We start from the raw sequence: 15,617 nt of genomic DNA, 5'->3' as shown, positions 1-15,617 counted from the left end.
AGCTTAATACATTACATTACATTACATTTGTGATCTCTATTCCACCTGTGCCTTGCGGTTCTAAGCGTATTACAGTTAAAAGAGATCAGGACATTACCGAGAGAATTACATTACAACGATTTAAGTAAATTACATGTTGTGGTATAGAAATACAAGTATAAGATATCTGGATTTATCGATAGAATAACTTGACAGGGTTCAAGTAGTTACAAGGTTCAGTGGGGAAAACAATATAGACAACTGAAGAAAGATACCTAATTTTGAAGGAATCAGTTAAGTGGATACCTAGGGGAGATGCTTATTTAGGAGAAGGTTAAATGGATACCTAAGGGAGATGCTTATTTAGCAGTTTGGATATTTTTGGTAAATGAGGTTCAAGGGGATGACTAGTGTGTTATTTGCTGGGGAGAGTGCATGTGCATGATAAAGCTTAACCCCCCTCTTACCATCCCATCCCTAACTCCAGATCCTACTTTTCCCTCTCTTGGAAACCTTCTCTGATCTAACATTGTAACCCTTCTTCCATAACTCTTTTTGTAATCCGCTTTGAACCGAAAGGTAATGGCGGAATAGAAATCTGTAATGTAATGTAATAAATCCAGATATCAGTTTATACCACTGTGCGGCCTGGTGTCCCAAGAAATCCCCCTGAATGCATAAGAATTCCAGACTATACTGATTGCTAAGATTTTTCCATTCAGGGAACCCCTCCTGAATAGCCTGCTTCAGCTGCAACCATTTAAAGCTTTGTGATTTGTTTAGACCATATTTATGTTGCAACTGTGAAAAATCAAGCAGTTTACCATTTAAAATAACGTCTCCTAGAGTCTGTATACATGCAATAATCCAATGCTTCCGTATGATTTTAAAACCGCCAATTTGAATCTTGGAGTTTAACCATAAAGATTGATTTGTTGATTTGTGTATTGGGTTTGGAGTTAAATTGCTGACATAACAAAGTTTTCCATGTATCCATCAATATTCTGTTCTCTTTATATTTTCTAGGCATCTTAACACTGAGAACATGAGATAAGTTTATAGGAAACATGAGTCGCCATTCCAAATACAACCAATCTGGGATATTTTCCATGAGCTCTGGGAGAACCCAATACATACCCTGGCGTAAAATATAGGCTTGATGATACCTATAAAAATTTGGAAAATTTACCTCACCCTCTACAATTGGTTTTTGTAAAGATACTAAGGCAATTCTGGGTATTTTACATTACATTACATTAGGGATTTCTATTCCGCCATTACCTTGCAGTTCAAGGCGGATTACAAAAGAATTATCCAAGATGTATTACAACAAGAACTTACCAAAAAAAAAAAATAATAATAATAATTGGTCATTTTCAAAAAGAGTAAGAAATGGGTAAGGTTATTTGTTTGGGGTAGTTGGCTTTAGTGAGAGGTGGAGTTTGAGACTTGCGGTATTATTTCTTTTTTCAGAGTTTACCCAGTCAAACAAACTTTGTAAGAATACCATTTAACTTTTTATAAAAGGACCCCTGAAAAAAACTGGTATCATACTCATTTGATAACAAACCACAGGCAATATCATCATTTTAATAGTTTGGACTCTCCCCCACCAAGACAGATGTAAAGGATTCCATTGCTCACACATTTCTTTTTTAATAAAAATTTTTCATTCTCTTTCATTTTGTCTTCTAGTGTATTTTTTATTCTAATACCTAAATACTTTAATCCATCTTCTTTCCATACAAATGAGAAAATCAAATAATCCTTTAGTACAATGCACATTAAGTGGAAGAATTTCTGACTTGCTCCAATTTATCTTATACCCTAAAAATTTTCCAAATTTCTCTATCAACTCAAGCAAGCATGGAATGGTAATTTCTGGATTTCTCAAATAAAGCAGTATATCATCTGCATATGCAGAGATTTTATATTCCCAATCTGTATGAGGAATACCTTGTATCCCCTTTGCTTGTTGAATGGCTAATAACAAGGGTTCTAATACAATATCAAAAAGGAAAGGAGTTAATGGACAACCTTGTCTAACCCCCATCTGCAAATTAAAACGCTCTGATAAATTATTATTAATGTACAATCTTGCAGCAGGGGAGCTATACAACATCTGAATCATTTGTATAAATCCTGAACCTATACCAAACCAATCTAATGCTTGATACATAAAAGTCCATTCAGCTCGCTCAAAGGCTTTCTCCGCATCTAAAGAGATGGAGAAAGCCGGATCATTCATGGCTTTTGTTAAATTTAACCTATGATAAGCCAATCTAGTATTGTTAGAAGAATGTCTCTTAGCAACAAATCCTGTTTGGTGCATATCAATAATAAAAGGGAGAGCCTTAGCCAATCGTAAAGCTAAAAGTTTTCCATCAACATTAATTAACGAGATAGGCCTGTAGTTTGAAACCAAAGTGGGATCTTTGTTTGGCTTTGGCAAAACAATTGTTAATGATTCTTCCATAGTACCTGTAATACAACCTTTAGTCAGTTTAAACTGATATAAATTTATAAAGTTCTACTGTGAAACCATCACCATCTGGAGCGGATCCAACTCTAAGAGACTTCAATGCTGTTTCTAATTCTTTTAGTGATATAGGCTTCTCTAAACTTCTTTTTATATGTTCAGGAACCTTCGGACCAATAATTAGATTCTAAAATTCTAAACCATCTTTTTCCCTATCTCCATAAGGCTCAGAAGAATATAGGTCTTTATAAAAATTTAGAAATTGACTTAAAATATTTTAAATTTTAGTGTGTGTCTCTCCATTTTCATCCTTTATTGCAATAATTTATGTTCTTCTTTTCTTTGCTTTAAGATAATTTGCCAATAATCTTCCCGCCTTATTTGAGTTTCCATAATACTGAGTTTGTTGGGAAAACAAATCTTTCCTTACGAATTTAGAAGATATCTCATTATTTACCTTTTGCTTTTAATAAAGCCTGTAGGGTATTTTGCTCCCATTTGTCAACTAATTTATTTTCCAAATGTTTAATTTCTTTTTCCAAATTGTAAAATTGTTTTTAAGTTGTTTTCTAATATATTCCGAATATGAAATATTACCTCTCATGGTAGCCTTAAATGCATCCCATAACATTTCTATGTTAATATCTTCTGAGGTATTAATTTGAAAGAATTCAATCATTTTTAATTTAAATTCTTCAAGGAAATTGAATCCGCAATCAAAGTATTATCAAATCTCCAAACAGACTTATAATAATCTTGCTCATCAAACTGAAATTCATTCCATACACCACCATGATCAGATAAAATGACAGGATCTATAGTGGCTTTTATCACAAGCTGAACTATTTGATTCGAGACAAAAATATAATCTATTCTTGAAAAAGAATTATGGACCTGTGAACAAAAGGAAAATTCTCGATCATTAAACTGAAGTATACACCATATATCTATTAAATTACAAGATTGTGCAAAATTATCTAACCCTAGTGACTTCATAATTTTACTTGTTTTTTTGTTTTTTTTTAATTCTTTATTCATTTTAAAACTGACAAACAAGTGATTAATATTAAAACATTACATTACTAATAAAATATACAGCACTTGACATTCTTATACATTTCTATCCATTAATGGATCGATTACAGCATTGAAATCCCCAGCCACTATTAAATTAGAAGCAGCCAGTGGGAGTAGTAATTGTTGCAGATTCTTAAAAAATTCCATTTGATTCGTATTTGGGACATACACATTGAATAGTTCCAGGGTAGTATTTCCCATGCAAATTTTTACATGTACCCACCTACCCAAATGATCAGAATCAATCAGCTGAAAATTAGCTGTACATTTTTTATTTATTAATATGGCAACCCCCAGCTTTCTTGCCAACTGCAGGGGCAAAAAAGTTTTGGCGTACCCAACCCCCTTCCAGTTTCCTTGATTCCAGGTGCGTCTCCTGAATAAAATACAAATCAATATTTTGTTGTTTTAGGAAAGCTAACATTTTTTTCCTTTTTATTTAATGGTTAAGGGCATTGACATTCAATGAAAATACTTTAATCTCCATCTATTTCCAAATGTATAATCCAACAATAATATTTAAATTTATTTAATTTAATATGATTAGACACCATTACACAGTTTATAACCATTGAAAAAATAAATTGATCTTCTTCAATCCCTTCCTTCCCTATCCTCCCATCCTTGATTTTGAAAAAAAAAACCTCCCTTTTCCCTCCCCCACCCCCCACATAAATTGATTGCCTTGGAACACAAATAGGATTAGTAATCACAATACCCCCCCAGGCAACATTCCATCATATCTTTCCTCTTACAATATTTAAAAGTAATAGATTTATTCATTAATAGACTATAAATCAAGTAATCCCACAATAATTCCCCCTGCAATAATGTAATCCTAATTATTTATATTAAAGAAGTTTTTCATAAAACCCATTTAAAAAAATTTTCCAATTAAATCAAATTTACCAAATTATATCTTACTATTACCATAAATATTTTACTACCATTTACAACAGAAGAATGATATATATATGATCCTTTTTATTAAGACAATAGACTCAATCAACCCTTAGACTTTCAGCTAAAAGCTATTTCATGTTTTACATGCCTATCAATTCATAACATTGACATTAAATCAATTTACTGTTTGCCATATAATAAAATCTTACTCAGTATAATCCAAGTTAAAATTTATAAAACCTTTGAAACCAAAGATAAGAATCATCTTTCCTATTAAACAATTCATATTTCCAAAATATAGCATATGAACTTTTTTTTTCTTCCTCCTTTAACATCCTATAAATGGAAATTTAGTTAATCATCTCCATACAACAACTTCATATAACATAATTCAACTTCTATTAAATAATTCATATTTTCCTGACTTTCTTGTATATCCTTTTAAGTTATACCATGACCAATCCAAAATGCAGGAATCTTGACTCCTTTTTCCCATTTGACTATTCCATTGACATCTTTAACACACATTAGCCCATCTTTTCATTCAATAATATATTCAAAAAACAACAAATATTGCTCAGTCAAAATTGCTGAATCCAATTTCATCGTATAGACTCTTCCTCTGCTTTTATCATTAAGCGTGTCAGATGCATTTAAAATAATCTCTTCTTACTAAAGTTGATATTTTCAGAACATGAATATCTTTTCATTAAGGAGCGGACTAGAGATTCTGCTGAATAGGTCTCTCTCATTTTCTTTTTTCCTCCACTTTTTTATCTTTAGATTGTTAAATATAATTGAATTCATCCAATCCCTTTTCCGTCTTATTGTTAGATGTTGGTCCTTTCCTTTCTTTATAGTCATCCTCTTCTTTAAGTTAACTTGTCTAAAATTCCTCAAAAATATTGTCAAGTCTATGTTGTTAACGTAAAACCATTTAAATAGACATTGGCTCAGAATTTGTCAAGAAGTCCTTTAACTTTTCCGGATCTTCAAAATATAAGGACTTGTTTCCACTTGTCACCCTCATTTTTGCAGGATAGTACAAGCCATATGTGAGTCCCTTTTCTTTTATTTGAGGTCTTAACTGAAGGAATTGTTTTCGTATGTTTGCAGTGTTTTTTGCAAAATCCGGCAAGAACAGCTATTTTGATCCTTTATAATTTAAGTTTCTGTCAGCTTTAGCCAAATTCAAAATCTCCAAGGCCTGCTGGAATCATAAGAGCTTGAAAATTAAAGGCCTTGGCTTCACTTGGTTAGCTGACCGTTTAGATGGAATCCTGTGTGCTCGTTCTATTTCAAGGGGATGTTTTGAATTTAACTGCAGTAACTTTGGTAAAAGATTTTCCAAAAATTGGATAGCATTTCCCTCTTCCAAATTTTCAGCTAGGCCAATAATTTTCATATTCTTTCTCCTTCCTCTATTCTCATAATCCTCAAGTTGTTTTTTCATTTCCTTGATATCTTGACTGTCAGTTTTACATTGCCTCGCGTTAATTTCCAACTGCTCCATTTTGTTTTCTAATATCGACATTCTGATTGGCAACCTCCATCTGCCTGTTTATATTCAATACTTCTTCTTCCTTTATTTCTGCAAATCTGTTTGCATTATCTTGAAGCATTTGCTTAATGCTCCGAAATTCTGCCATTATTTTGTTTTTATCCAACACGTCCACATTTTCAGCAGGGAGAGGCACTTTCAACGGTGTAACCTGATCGTGTTTAACACGCTTTGCCGTCCCTCCTGCCGCAAAAGCTGTTTCTAATTTCTCTTGCCACGTAGCCGCCATACTAAACAACGTTGTGCAATCACTTTGGTAAAGAAAAAGCCTTGAAGTACTTTTAAAAATTATCTACGTGCTGCTTGGGTTTGAGGAGCGCCGCGATTACACCACCATCTTGTGTGCCGCCAAGCCACACCCCCAATCAATCACCAAATTAAAATCCCCACCAAGAATGATTTGGGAATCAGTGAGTATTGCTGCTGAGATCTCATGGAAGAATTCAGGGCTGTCTGCATTTGGAGCATATATATTGTAAATTTAGATTTACCACACAATATGGTGACCTTTACCCATCTCCCATTTAAGTCTGTGGAGGATGATGAGTACTGTCAGACCCAGTCGATTTTGAATGATAGTTAACACTCCGCCTTTTTTTTCTACTGCAGGAGAAAAATAAGTTGGCAGCGCCCAAGGCAGTTTTATTTTCTTAGATGCATTCTCACCTAAATGAGACTCTTGCAGCAGGATGACGTCTGGGGAAAAGCACTCAGAGTAGGATAAGATTTTTTTTTTTACTTTAATTTTATTGTTATGCCCTTTAGCATTTAAAGACAGTATCTTAAGTGACATAAGCAAACTCAAGGATAAGGGACCAATTTAGATCCAAACATAAGTTACAGGAAGCAGAAAACCCATATGTATACATAAAAATAATTTCCAAGAAAATAAAGAACTTTGTAGCAATTGTGAGGAACAACATCATGCAAGAAGTAACACAGTGAAATAGCGATGTTAACTTACCCTGAAGAATCTATAGTGAGTGCAGCTAAAATAGCAAGCAAAGAACGGCAGGGACAGAGCACCCGAAAGTACAACTATTATAGTGCAGAGATAAACTACTCAAAAGTCTACGTGTGCCACATGCAATATAGTTAAACAGCCTGTAAATTGTGAGGCAGCATGCTGTGAATTATAGCCAGTCTAACAATGAGTGAGGCATGCAGATCGTTCAGTGCAGGAACTTCGTGCAGGGTGATAGACAGCACAAGTGAAACCTGGTGTATAGGAGTTGGAGAATGTTGCTCGATGAAAGCTGCAAGATCTTCCAGGTTGATGAAGTCTTTCATTTGGTTGTTGAGTGTCACCCGCATTCTAGACGGATAGAGAAGCCCATATTTGGCATTGAGTTGAGGCCTTTAGGATAGGAGCTGTTTACGTTTGTAGGCCGTCGTCTTGCTGAGGTCAGGAACAAAAAGTATGGTGTCTCCCTTGTGTTTCAACGGTGCACGGATTTTGGCGCGTTGCATGATGTCAAGCACTTGTTGATATCTGAGAAGCTTGACCACCACCGTCCTAGGATATCGATCGTTAGAGGTATGGAAGGATGGTACACGATGTGCCTGTTCGATTTCGAAGTCTTTTTGAAAGGTGATGTCAAGTAATTTCAGGATCCATGTTTCCAAGTGTTTAATGAGATCGCGATCCGAAATCCCTTCCAATAACCCAAGAATTCTGAAATTACTTCTTCTCGATCTGTTGTTGCTATTCTCAAGCTGAGTGTGCTTACGGAGTTCAGCCACATTATTGGTGGTTGCGTCCATCTTGCTTTCCAGTGTGGTGACACGGGTCTGCAGCAAAGAAAACTCTGACGTTAAGTTAGTAGGCTTCTCATTGATTTTGATTGTCTCTGGTTTTGTATCCGTTACCAGTTCCTTTAATTATTTAAGTTCTGCCAGGATTTCATGGTTGCTTTCTGCAGTAGACTCCGGTAATGGCATCTTAGATGGTGATGTCGGCATAGGCTTGTGCCTCTTACTAACCTTCTTATCAGCCATAGTTACCCTTTGTGCAGCACAAATTGTTGAGTTATGTAAGATGAAATGTCAAACAGTATGCTATTAAGGTGGAAAGGACTAATTTGCTAAGAGTAGAATATCGATTCTGATTATCGGGTGCAGGAGCTCCGATCTCATGCTGCCATTCCTCGTGGGCTCAGTAGCGCCCCCCATCTGTTTCCTGTTTCACTTTGACCTCCACTCAATCGGTGCTTCCAAGGTAGGCCAGACAAGCGCTGCAATCTCTGTCCCCTTTCAGGAATCCTCTTCTGCTTTGTTCAGTCCAATTGGTTTTGTTTCCCACTTCTTCTTTACCCATTCCCACTTTCCAGAGTGTGTTTCTGGTTTCCTCTACTGTAGTCACGTTCTTTGCTTTCCCTTTGAAGCCAGAGAGGCAGTCCAAATTAAATAGTCATTTATAGTGTACGAGTTCTCCTGCTTCAGAAAATCCATGACTTTTCTTATATTTCTTCTCTGTTGTAAAGCCACCATTGAGATGGTTTGGACAATTTCCTGGAGGAAAAGTCTATAGTCTGTTATTGAGAAAGACATGGGGGAAGCCACTGCTTGCCCTGGATCAGTAGCATAGAATGGTGCTCTCTTGGGTTTTGGCCAGGTACTAGGGACCTGCATTGCCACCGTGAGAACAGGCTACTGGGCTTGATGAACCATTGGTCTGACCCAGTAAGGCTATTCTTATTTATTCTGTACCTTATATGAGCTCTGAGTAATTGATGGCTGCATTTTTGCTTTAGCAGGAAGAAAGTAGTTCCTAATTGAAAATGAAAATATTCCTTTGATCTAAATCTTTACTACTACTACTACTACTACTACTACTATTATTACTACTATTAATTATTTCTATAGCGCTACCATATGCACACAGTGCTGTTCAAAGTCACAAAGAGTAAGAAAACAGTTCCTGCTCGAAAGAGTTTACATGATCCTTTAGTGGAAGACTTGCATGAGCACATTCACTGACAACAGAAAAAGCACATTTCAAAGTAGTGCAAGTACTGTATATGTTTGTTGTCTTAGGGGTTAATTCCTCCTATGAAGAATCTTAACATTCATCTATTTATTTATGTATGTATGTATGTATGTATTTAAAATGAAAGATAACCTTTTGGGGGCTGATATGAAACCATTTAATGGATGTATTTGAAAAATTATTACCCTTGTGCTGGCCTTTGAATCTGTCTTTATCACATTAGAGATTTTGATGATTCTCTATAGACTTTGTATGGCCAGTTTCTTTCATCTGTCTTTCGTCCCTGATAGTCATCTTTGAAGTGTCTTTCCTCAACTTGGTTCAAGTTGCCATGCCATTAATAACTTGCACTAGTAGTTCAGTGGCAAGTGCTCACTGTCGTACAGAAAACTTGTGTGAAATTTATCCACTTGGCCTCTGCTCCCCAGGCTGGTGGGGATGTTGTAGAAGAGGGAAGAAAAGAATTTGTGGTGACAATGAATTTACCAGAATCGTATCTCATATTTTCCCAGAAGGTGCTGTGGTTTATAGCCTCTTTCCAAAGACTAGGAAAGAAACCCTACATAGTTGGAAATAAAAGGTCATGATGCTGTAGCTCAATAGAGACTTGTTCTGATTGAGCTGGGAATAAAAAAATAAAAAAAGGAGCAGGTGAAGATATTATTAAAAAAATGTAATTGATACAAGATCACAGTGGCTATTTTAAGAAAGGACTTCAAAATTCTCATTGTTCTTCATTCTTCATAGTTGGACTCTGAATTGACTGCAAGACATGAACTTCAGGTGGAGATGAAAGCAAAGGAGACTGATTTTGATCAGAAATTGTCAGAGCTGCAGACTGAAAAGCAGATGCTAGACACAGAGAAGCTGCAGATCATCGTGGAGAAGGAGAAACTGGAAACTAAAGTCACTGAACTAATGGGAGAGGTAATAGTTTATAGTATATTATTTATATTCCGCCTTTAAACAAGGTAACAATTGAGCCAAGAGATAATGGAGCCTAGCAGAAGTTCATTGTAAACTGATGTGCATCCCTGATTTTCCAGGTAAGCAAATTAAGGAATCCACTTCTGATTTTTTTTTTAAAATCCTCCTACTTCACAGAGGGCTTTACTGCCACCTACAGATTTTCCTTCACGCAAACCTTAAGGAATGTCTCTGTTCTGCTCTCACAATAAATCACATATAGAGTCTTTCTTATTTAACTTATTTATCTTATAGACCTCAGCGGTACTGCCTGTATGCCAATAAACTTTTTGAACATACAGTATTCAGGCACCCATAGTCATCATCGGCCTCAATATTTCATACTTTAAATAGTTTAATACTTTAAATAGTTTGTTTTAAATATTTAGTTAAATTTAGATACTCATCTTCATCTATGCGGGTGGGGGTAGGCACTCCGACATAGACCTATGTTTTGCCCCAGAGGGCTTTATCAAGGAATTTCCCCTGCAGATATACAAATAGATTTAAATAAAGTTGTGTAGCAACCAAAAATATTCTAGATAAATAGTTTAAATATATAAGTAACTCTCTATAACACATACCTAAAAATCAAACGGCTCATGTTCCCTGTGTTTGTAGATTTAACCAGGAAACATGGCCGCGGCGTTCATGCATTAAATAGCCAAACCCTTTCGAAACGTGATGACGTCAGTCTTAGCGCTATACACGCCCCCCCTCTCACACTCATCCAGTAAACAAAAAATTCCCTTATATTAATGTCATCCATTCAATTTCGGCATTTAAACCTGTGGGTATAACAGAATTCAACGAATAAATCCATCTTTGTGCCATAAAATTTAATCTCTCTCTTAGATTTTAACAATCTTTTTTCAATAGTCTCCTGCAGCTTCAAAACTCCTTGTTTTGCCTCAAAACTAGTAGGGATGGAATTCTTTAGCTTTGTAGCCCCCAGTTCATGCCAAGAATGCACATATTGTATGCCGAAAGAACATCCTTATGCCATTTGCCATGTCGCATGTGATGGAGAGGCGGAATTGTCCAGATCAGCCTCCCCTTTGTGCTCTCAAGCTGAAGAAAAGGCGACTTGCCCTTTCGTTCAGGCTTTTTTCTTTTCTGGCACCTGAAATAGTGAACATCCTGCATAGAAAGGTGCGGATGCTGCTGAATCCAAGAGATGCAAGTTAGCGTTATCATTGCTTCCAGGTACAACTTTTTCTCCTGAATTCGTCAATTTGATGTGGAAAGCCATCAAGGCAAAGTCTGGCAGCACTTTGGGCACCACTTGTGGGAATAAAGCCTCCTTGGGTACATCTGCCTTGAGGTCTACTGCTGACCAGGGAGATACAGATGATGAATCTCTCACTGTTCCATTGTTGTCTGGGGACGCACCCACCATGTCAGGAGTGCAGGGCCTCTGTCAGGCACTTTGGAGCCCTTGATGGGATCTTGATCCTGGTGATAATCCCACAGTTATGTCCTTATTTAAGCCCTCGGCTCTGCTGGATCTCATTTCTGAGTCCCTTCGAGAACTGAATTTAGACTCTCAGCCGATTCCTTCTACTTCTCTTCCTTTATGAGTGGAGTTGAGGGTTCAATCTTCTACATTTCCCTGGCATCATGACATCAATGTCTTGGTCATGGAGCAGTGGGATGCTCCAGAGAGATCTCTCAACGTTGCGAGGGCCATTGCTTGGCTGTATCCCATGGCACAGGAGTGCCTTCAGCTGTTTGCTTAGTCCAAGGTGGATTCCTTGGTTGCACAGGTTACCAAGCACACCTCTCTTCCGAGCAAGGGTGTTGTGGTGCTAAAGAATATGCAAGATTGCTGAGTGGATGTGGCTCAATAGCCTGTTTGAGGTGTTGACTTTGAATGTCAGAGGCCTAGGCGGCATCCTTTGTGACTATACCTGCCTTTCCAGGCTACGAACTCTGGAGCACGAAGGCAAAGAGTCCATGCCTCAGCTCCTTTTGTCAGGTGTGGATTGTGGTGAATGCTCTCTATAACATTTGTGTTATGAGTAAAGCATCGGCTTATTCAATCTCTGCCCCCAGAATGTTCTGGATCAGACAATGGGCCGGTGATTCTACCTCCAAAGCTAGTCTTAGGCTCCCTTTCAAGGGGCAATTGCTATTCGGAACAGATCTGGATGATCTTATGTCATGTATGGTTGAACGTCTGCCCAAGATCTTGCCTGAAAGATCCACAATCACTAGAGGCTCAGGGTGCTCTAATTTTCAGGGCTGCAGATGGCTTCGGCAGTATTCCAGTTCCACGTCCCAGAGATTCTCCCAGAGTTACAAGCAGAGGTTTTCCAGATGCAACCAGACCTCAGCTCCCTGTGCTGCACCATCCTTCAAGAAGACACAATGATGCTAGGTTGGGGGCAGTCCCTTTCAAGATAGGGAGATGGCTTTCTGCAGGCCTGGGTTTCATCTGACCTCTGGGTGCTGGAAATCATCCAGAGCAGCTGAAATTTGCCCGGCCTCTAACAGATTGTTTTTGCAGTCTCCTGTGAGGCAGATGGACAAAGTGATCAGGGTACAAGTCACTGTGAGAAGGTTGCTAGACATTCAGACTGTAGAGCCTCTGCCGCCCAAATATTCAGGCTCAGGCAGATACTCCATATACTTCATTGTGCCAAGGAAAGACTCCGACAATTGGATATTTATTCTGAAACTTTCTCATGTAAATGTAACACTCAGGTCCCGCGATTCTGCATGGAGATGGTTTGATCTATTATAACGGCAGTGACTGGGAGAGTTTCTAGCCTCCCTAGAACTGACGGAGGCCTACTTGCATATTCCCATTTTCCCGAACCACAGAAAGTTCCTGAGGTTTCATGTCTTGCCTATTCTCGGCCCTACTCTTTGGCCTGGCGATGGCTCCTCGAACATTCACCAAAGTGATGGTGCTGGTGGCAATCCACCTGCGAAAGATGGTTTGGCAGGCGCATCCCTACCTGGATGATTGGCTGATCTGTGCCCCCTCAACCAAGGTTTGGTGCATGCTGGATTAGATGTTCCGAGTCCTGGAGAGTCTGGATTGGATTGTGAATTACTGAGAGCCATTTGTCGCTGACACAATCCCTGGAGTGTCTGGGTGTCTTGTTTGACACGGCTTCCAGACATGTCTATCTTCCAGAGGCAGACAGAAATTTTGCACTTAGATATTGTGCCTCCTGGTCAAGCCAGCTTTGTAGGCATGGAACTATCTGAAAGTCCTAGATTCCATGGCAGCCACAATAGATGTGGTTGCTTGGGTGAAGGCCCACGTGTGTCCTCTCCAGCATGCGTTACTCACACATTGGTCTCCTCAGACAGACTCTTTACAGATGTCTCTACCTTGGTCATTGTAGGCTTGGTCCAGCATGGACTGGTGACTCTTTCCTCAGTCCCTCACCATGGGCATGCCCCTTCGTATAGCATCCTGGGTAGTTGTAATGACAGATGCCAGTCTTTTTGGCTGGGGAGCTCATTGTAACCCATGAAAGAGGAATTGGTCAATCAACTGGCTGAAACTTCGAGCCAGCTCTGCTGAAATTGCAAAAAAATCTGGAAGTCTAGGTGGTCTAAGTCCTTTCAGACAGTGCTACAGCTGTGGCCTATGTCAATCACCAAGGTGGCACAAGAATGCTCATCTGTTTATGGAAGTCCACTTGTACCTTCAACTGGGCGGAACGTCATCTTCAGTGGCACAGGTAGTGGGAGTGAATAATGTCCAAACCGACTTCTTCAGCAGACAGACCTTGAATCCGGATGAGAGGACGCTGTTGGCATCAGCATTCCAAGCCATTGTTCGTCACTGGGGTCGGCCACAGTTCTAAATCATGGTAATGGCACATAACAAGAAAGCAGACGGGTTCTTCAGTAGAAGATATAAGCCCAGAAGCATGGGTCTGGATGCTCTGGTCCAGCTATGGCCACAGAGTGTACTATTATACATCTTTCCTCCATGGCCCATGATAAGCCAAATCCTTCAAAGGATTGCAAATCATTGGGGAAATGTAATTCTGGTGGCTCCGGACTGGCTATGCAGACCGTGGTATACAGATCTGATGTGTTTTTGGCTGAGTCCTGGTCTCAAGCTACAGGTGCATCAGTACCTTCTTTCTCAGGGTTCAGTGCTCATGGAAAATACGGATTACTTTGTTGTTAAAGCATGGCTATTGAACGCGAAGTACTAGCGTTCAAGGGGTACTCAGAGGTGTTTATTGTTACTCTCCTTAAGTCTAAGAAGCTGATGGTCTCAGCTTATGCTAAGGCATGGGAGACTTTCCAACATTAGTGTGCCCAGGAAAAGGTGGAGCCATTTTCAGCTCCAGTTTCTATGATGTTGGGTTTCCTCCAAGCTGGCCTTGACAAGGGGCTTACAGTGGCTTTCTTTTCGGTTGTCCAAGTTGCAGGGCTTTCTTGTTTCAGGGCTTGAGACCATTGATTTACATTGGCATTTCATTCAAACATAGCCAGATTTCTAAAGGGTGCACTACACATCAGGTCTCTAGTGAAACTTCCATTTAGAAACATGATTTCCATCATGGGATCTTTACGTGGTTTTGCTGGGCCTCAGCCAGGCTTCTTATGAGCCACTGAAGGAAGTGTGTCTGATGCTCAAAATGTTTTTTCTGGTGGCTGTGACCTCAGTGAGATTGATCTCAGAGTTACAGGTTCTTTCCTGCAGGGATCCTTTCCTTAAGATCTCTGACACTGGAGTCTCTTTGTGCATCGTTCCTTCTTTTCTGCTGAAAGTGATTTTGGCGTTTCATATCAATCAGGAAGTCAGATTGTCAGCATTCCAGTCCACAGGTTCCAAGAAACAGGACCAGATTTTAAAGAAGTTTGATGTGAGACGAGTGCTTCTTCAATATGTTGAGGGTCACCAATGAGTTTTGGCTATCTAACCATCTTTATGTGCTGACAATCCAATTCTTTCTCATCAGATTCTATCGAGTGGTCTTCCTTCTTTTCTATATAGTTTTCTGGATCCATATTCACCATAACGAACTTTACGATCTTCACAACAGTTAATAGTAGTTCCCTCATTCTGTCAACTCTTCCTCAATTTTCATAGGAATTCTTCATTTTCTGTTATGGCTCCTACTCGCTGGAATTCTCTGCCTTTTTATCTCCGTTCAGAAAAATCATTTGTGAATTTCAAAATGCAACTAAAGGCACTTCTTGACTTTCTGTTCTTAATCTTCTTGTTAACCTGTCTCTAAAGTTCCATCTTTGGCTTTATCTCAACTGATGTGGGCAGAACAAACTTTTGTTTTTTCCCTTACCATATTGTTTATTCCTTCCCTTTCCCCAAACTTTTTTGTTTATTGCAATATACCGACTCCATTCTTCCCTCTTATTTCCTAGTTGGTTTGATTGTTTAATTGTATTTTATGGTCCCTACCCTTTTTAATTTCTATATTTACTTATTTTAAACTTTTATTGTAAACCACTTAGATTTACCCTTGGTTTTATATTTGCGGTATATTAAATAAATTGAACTTGAAGTTGAATATGATTTCCAGAAGGATCGGCATAAATTGTTTGTGGGAAACAGTCTCCCTTTTCCATTAAGGCACATTCGACCAGAAGTGTGGCTTTGTTGTGGGCCAAAACTAGAGCAGTCTCCCACGAGGAGATTTGTAGATCAGCGACTTGGTCCACTC

General features: G+C 38.6%; 1 protein-coding gene across 2 annotated transcripts in view; it reads left to right on the top strand.

Annotated features, from left to right (window-relative positions):
• DIAPH1 (diaphanous related formin 1) overlaps positions 1 to 15,617 on the top strand; it is a 393,428-nt gene that overhangs the window by 208,184 nt on the left and 169,627 nt on the right. For both annotated transcript variants that reach the window (XM_033926973.1, XM_033926972.1), the window contains one exon: positions 9,736 to 9,915. In XM_033926973.1, the coding sequence (XP_033782864.1) occupies positions 9,736 to 9,915 (180 nt within the window). The remainder of the gene's footprint in view (positions 1 to 9,735; positions 9,916 to 15,617) is intronic.

The sequence above is a fragment of the Geotrypetes seraphini genome, chromosome 18 (genome assembly GCF_902459505.1).
Source record: "Geotrypetes seraphini chromosome 18, aGeoSer1.1, whole genome shotgun sequence".
NCBI lineage: Eukaryota > Metazoa > Chordata > Amphibia > Gymnophiona > Dermophiidae > Geotrypetes > Geotrypetes seraphini.
The sequence above is the reverse complement of the archived record's forward strand: the minus strand, read 5'-3'. Positions and strand labels throughout refer to the sequence as shown.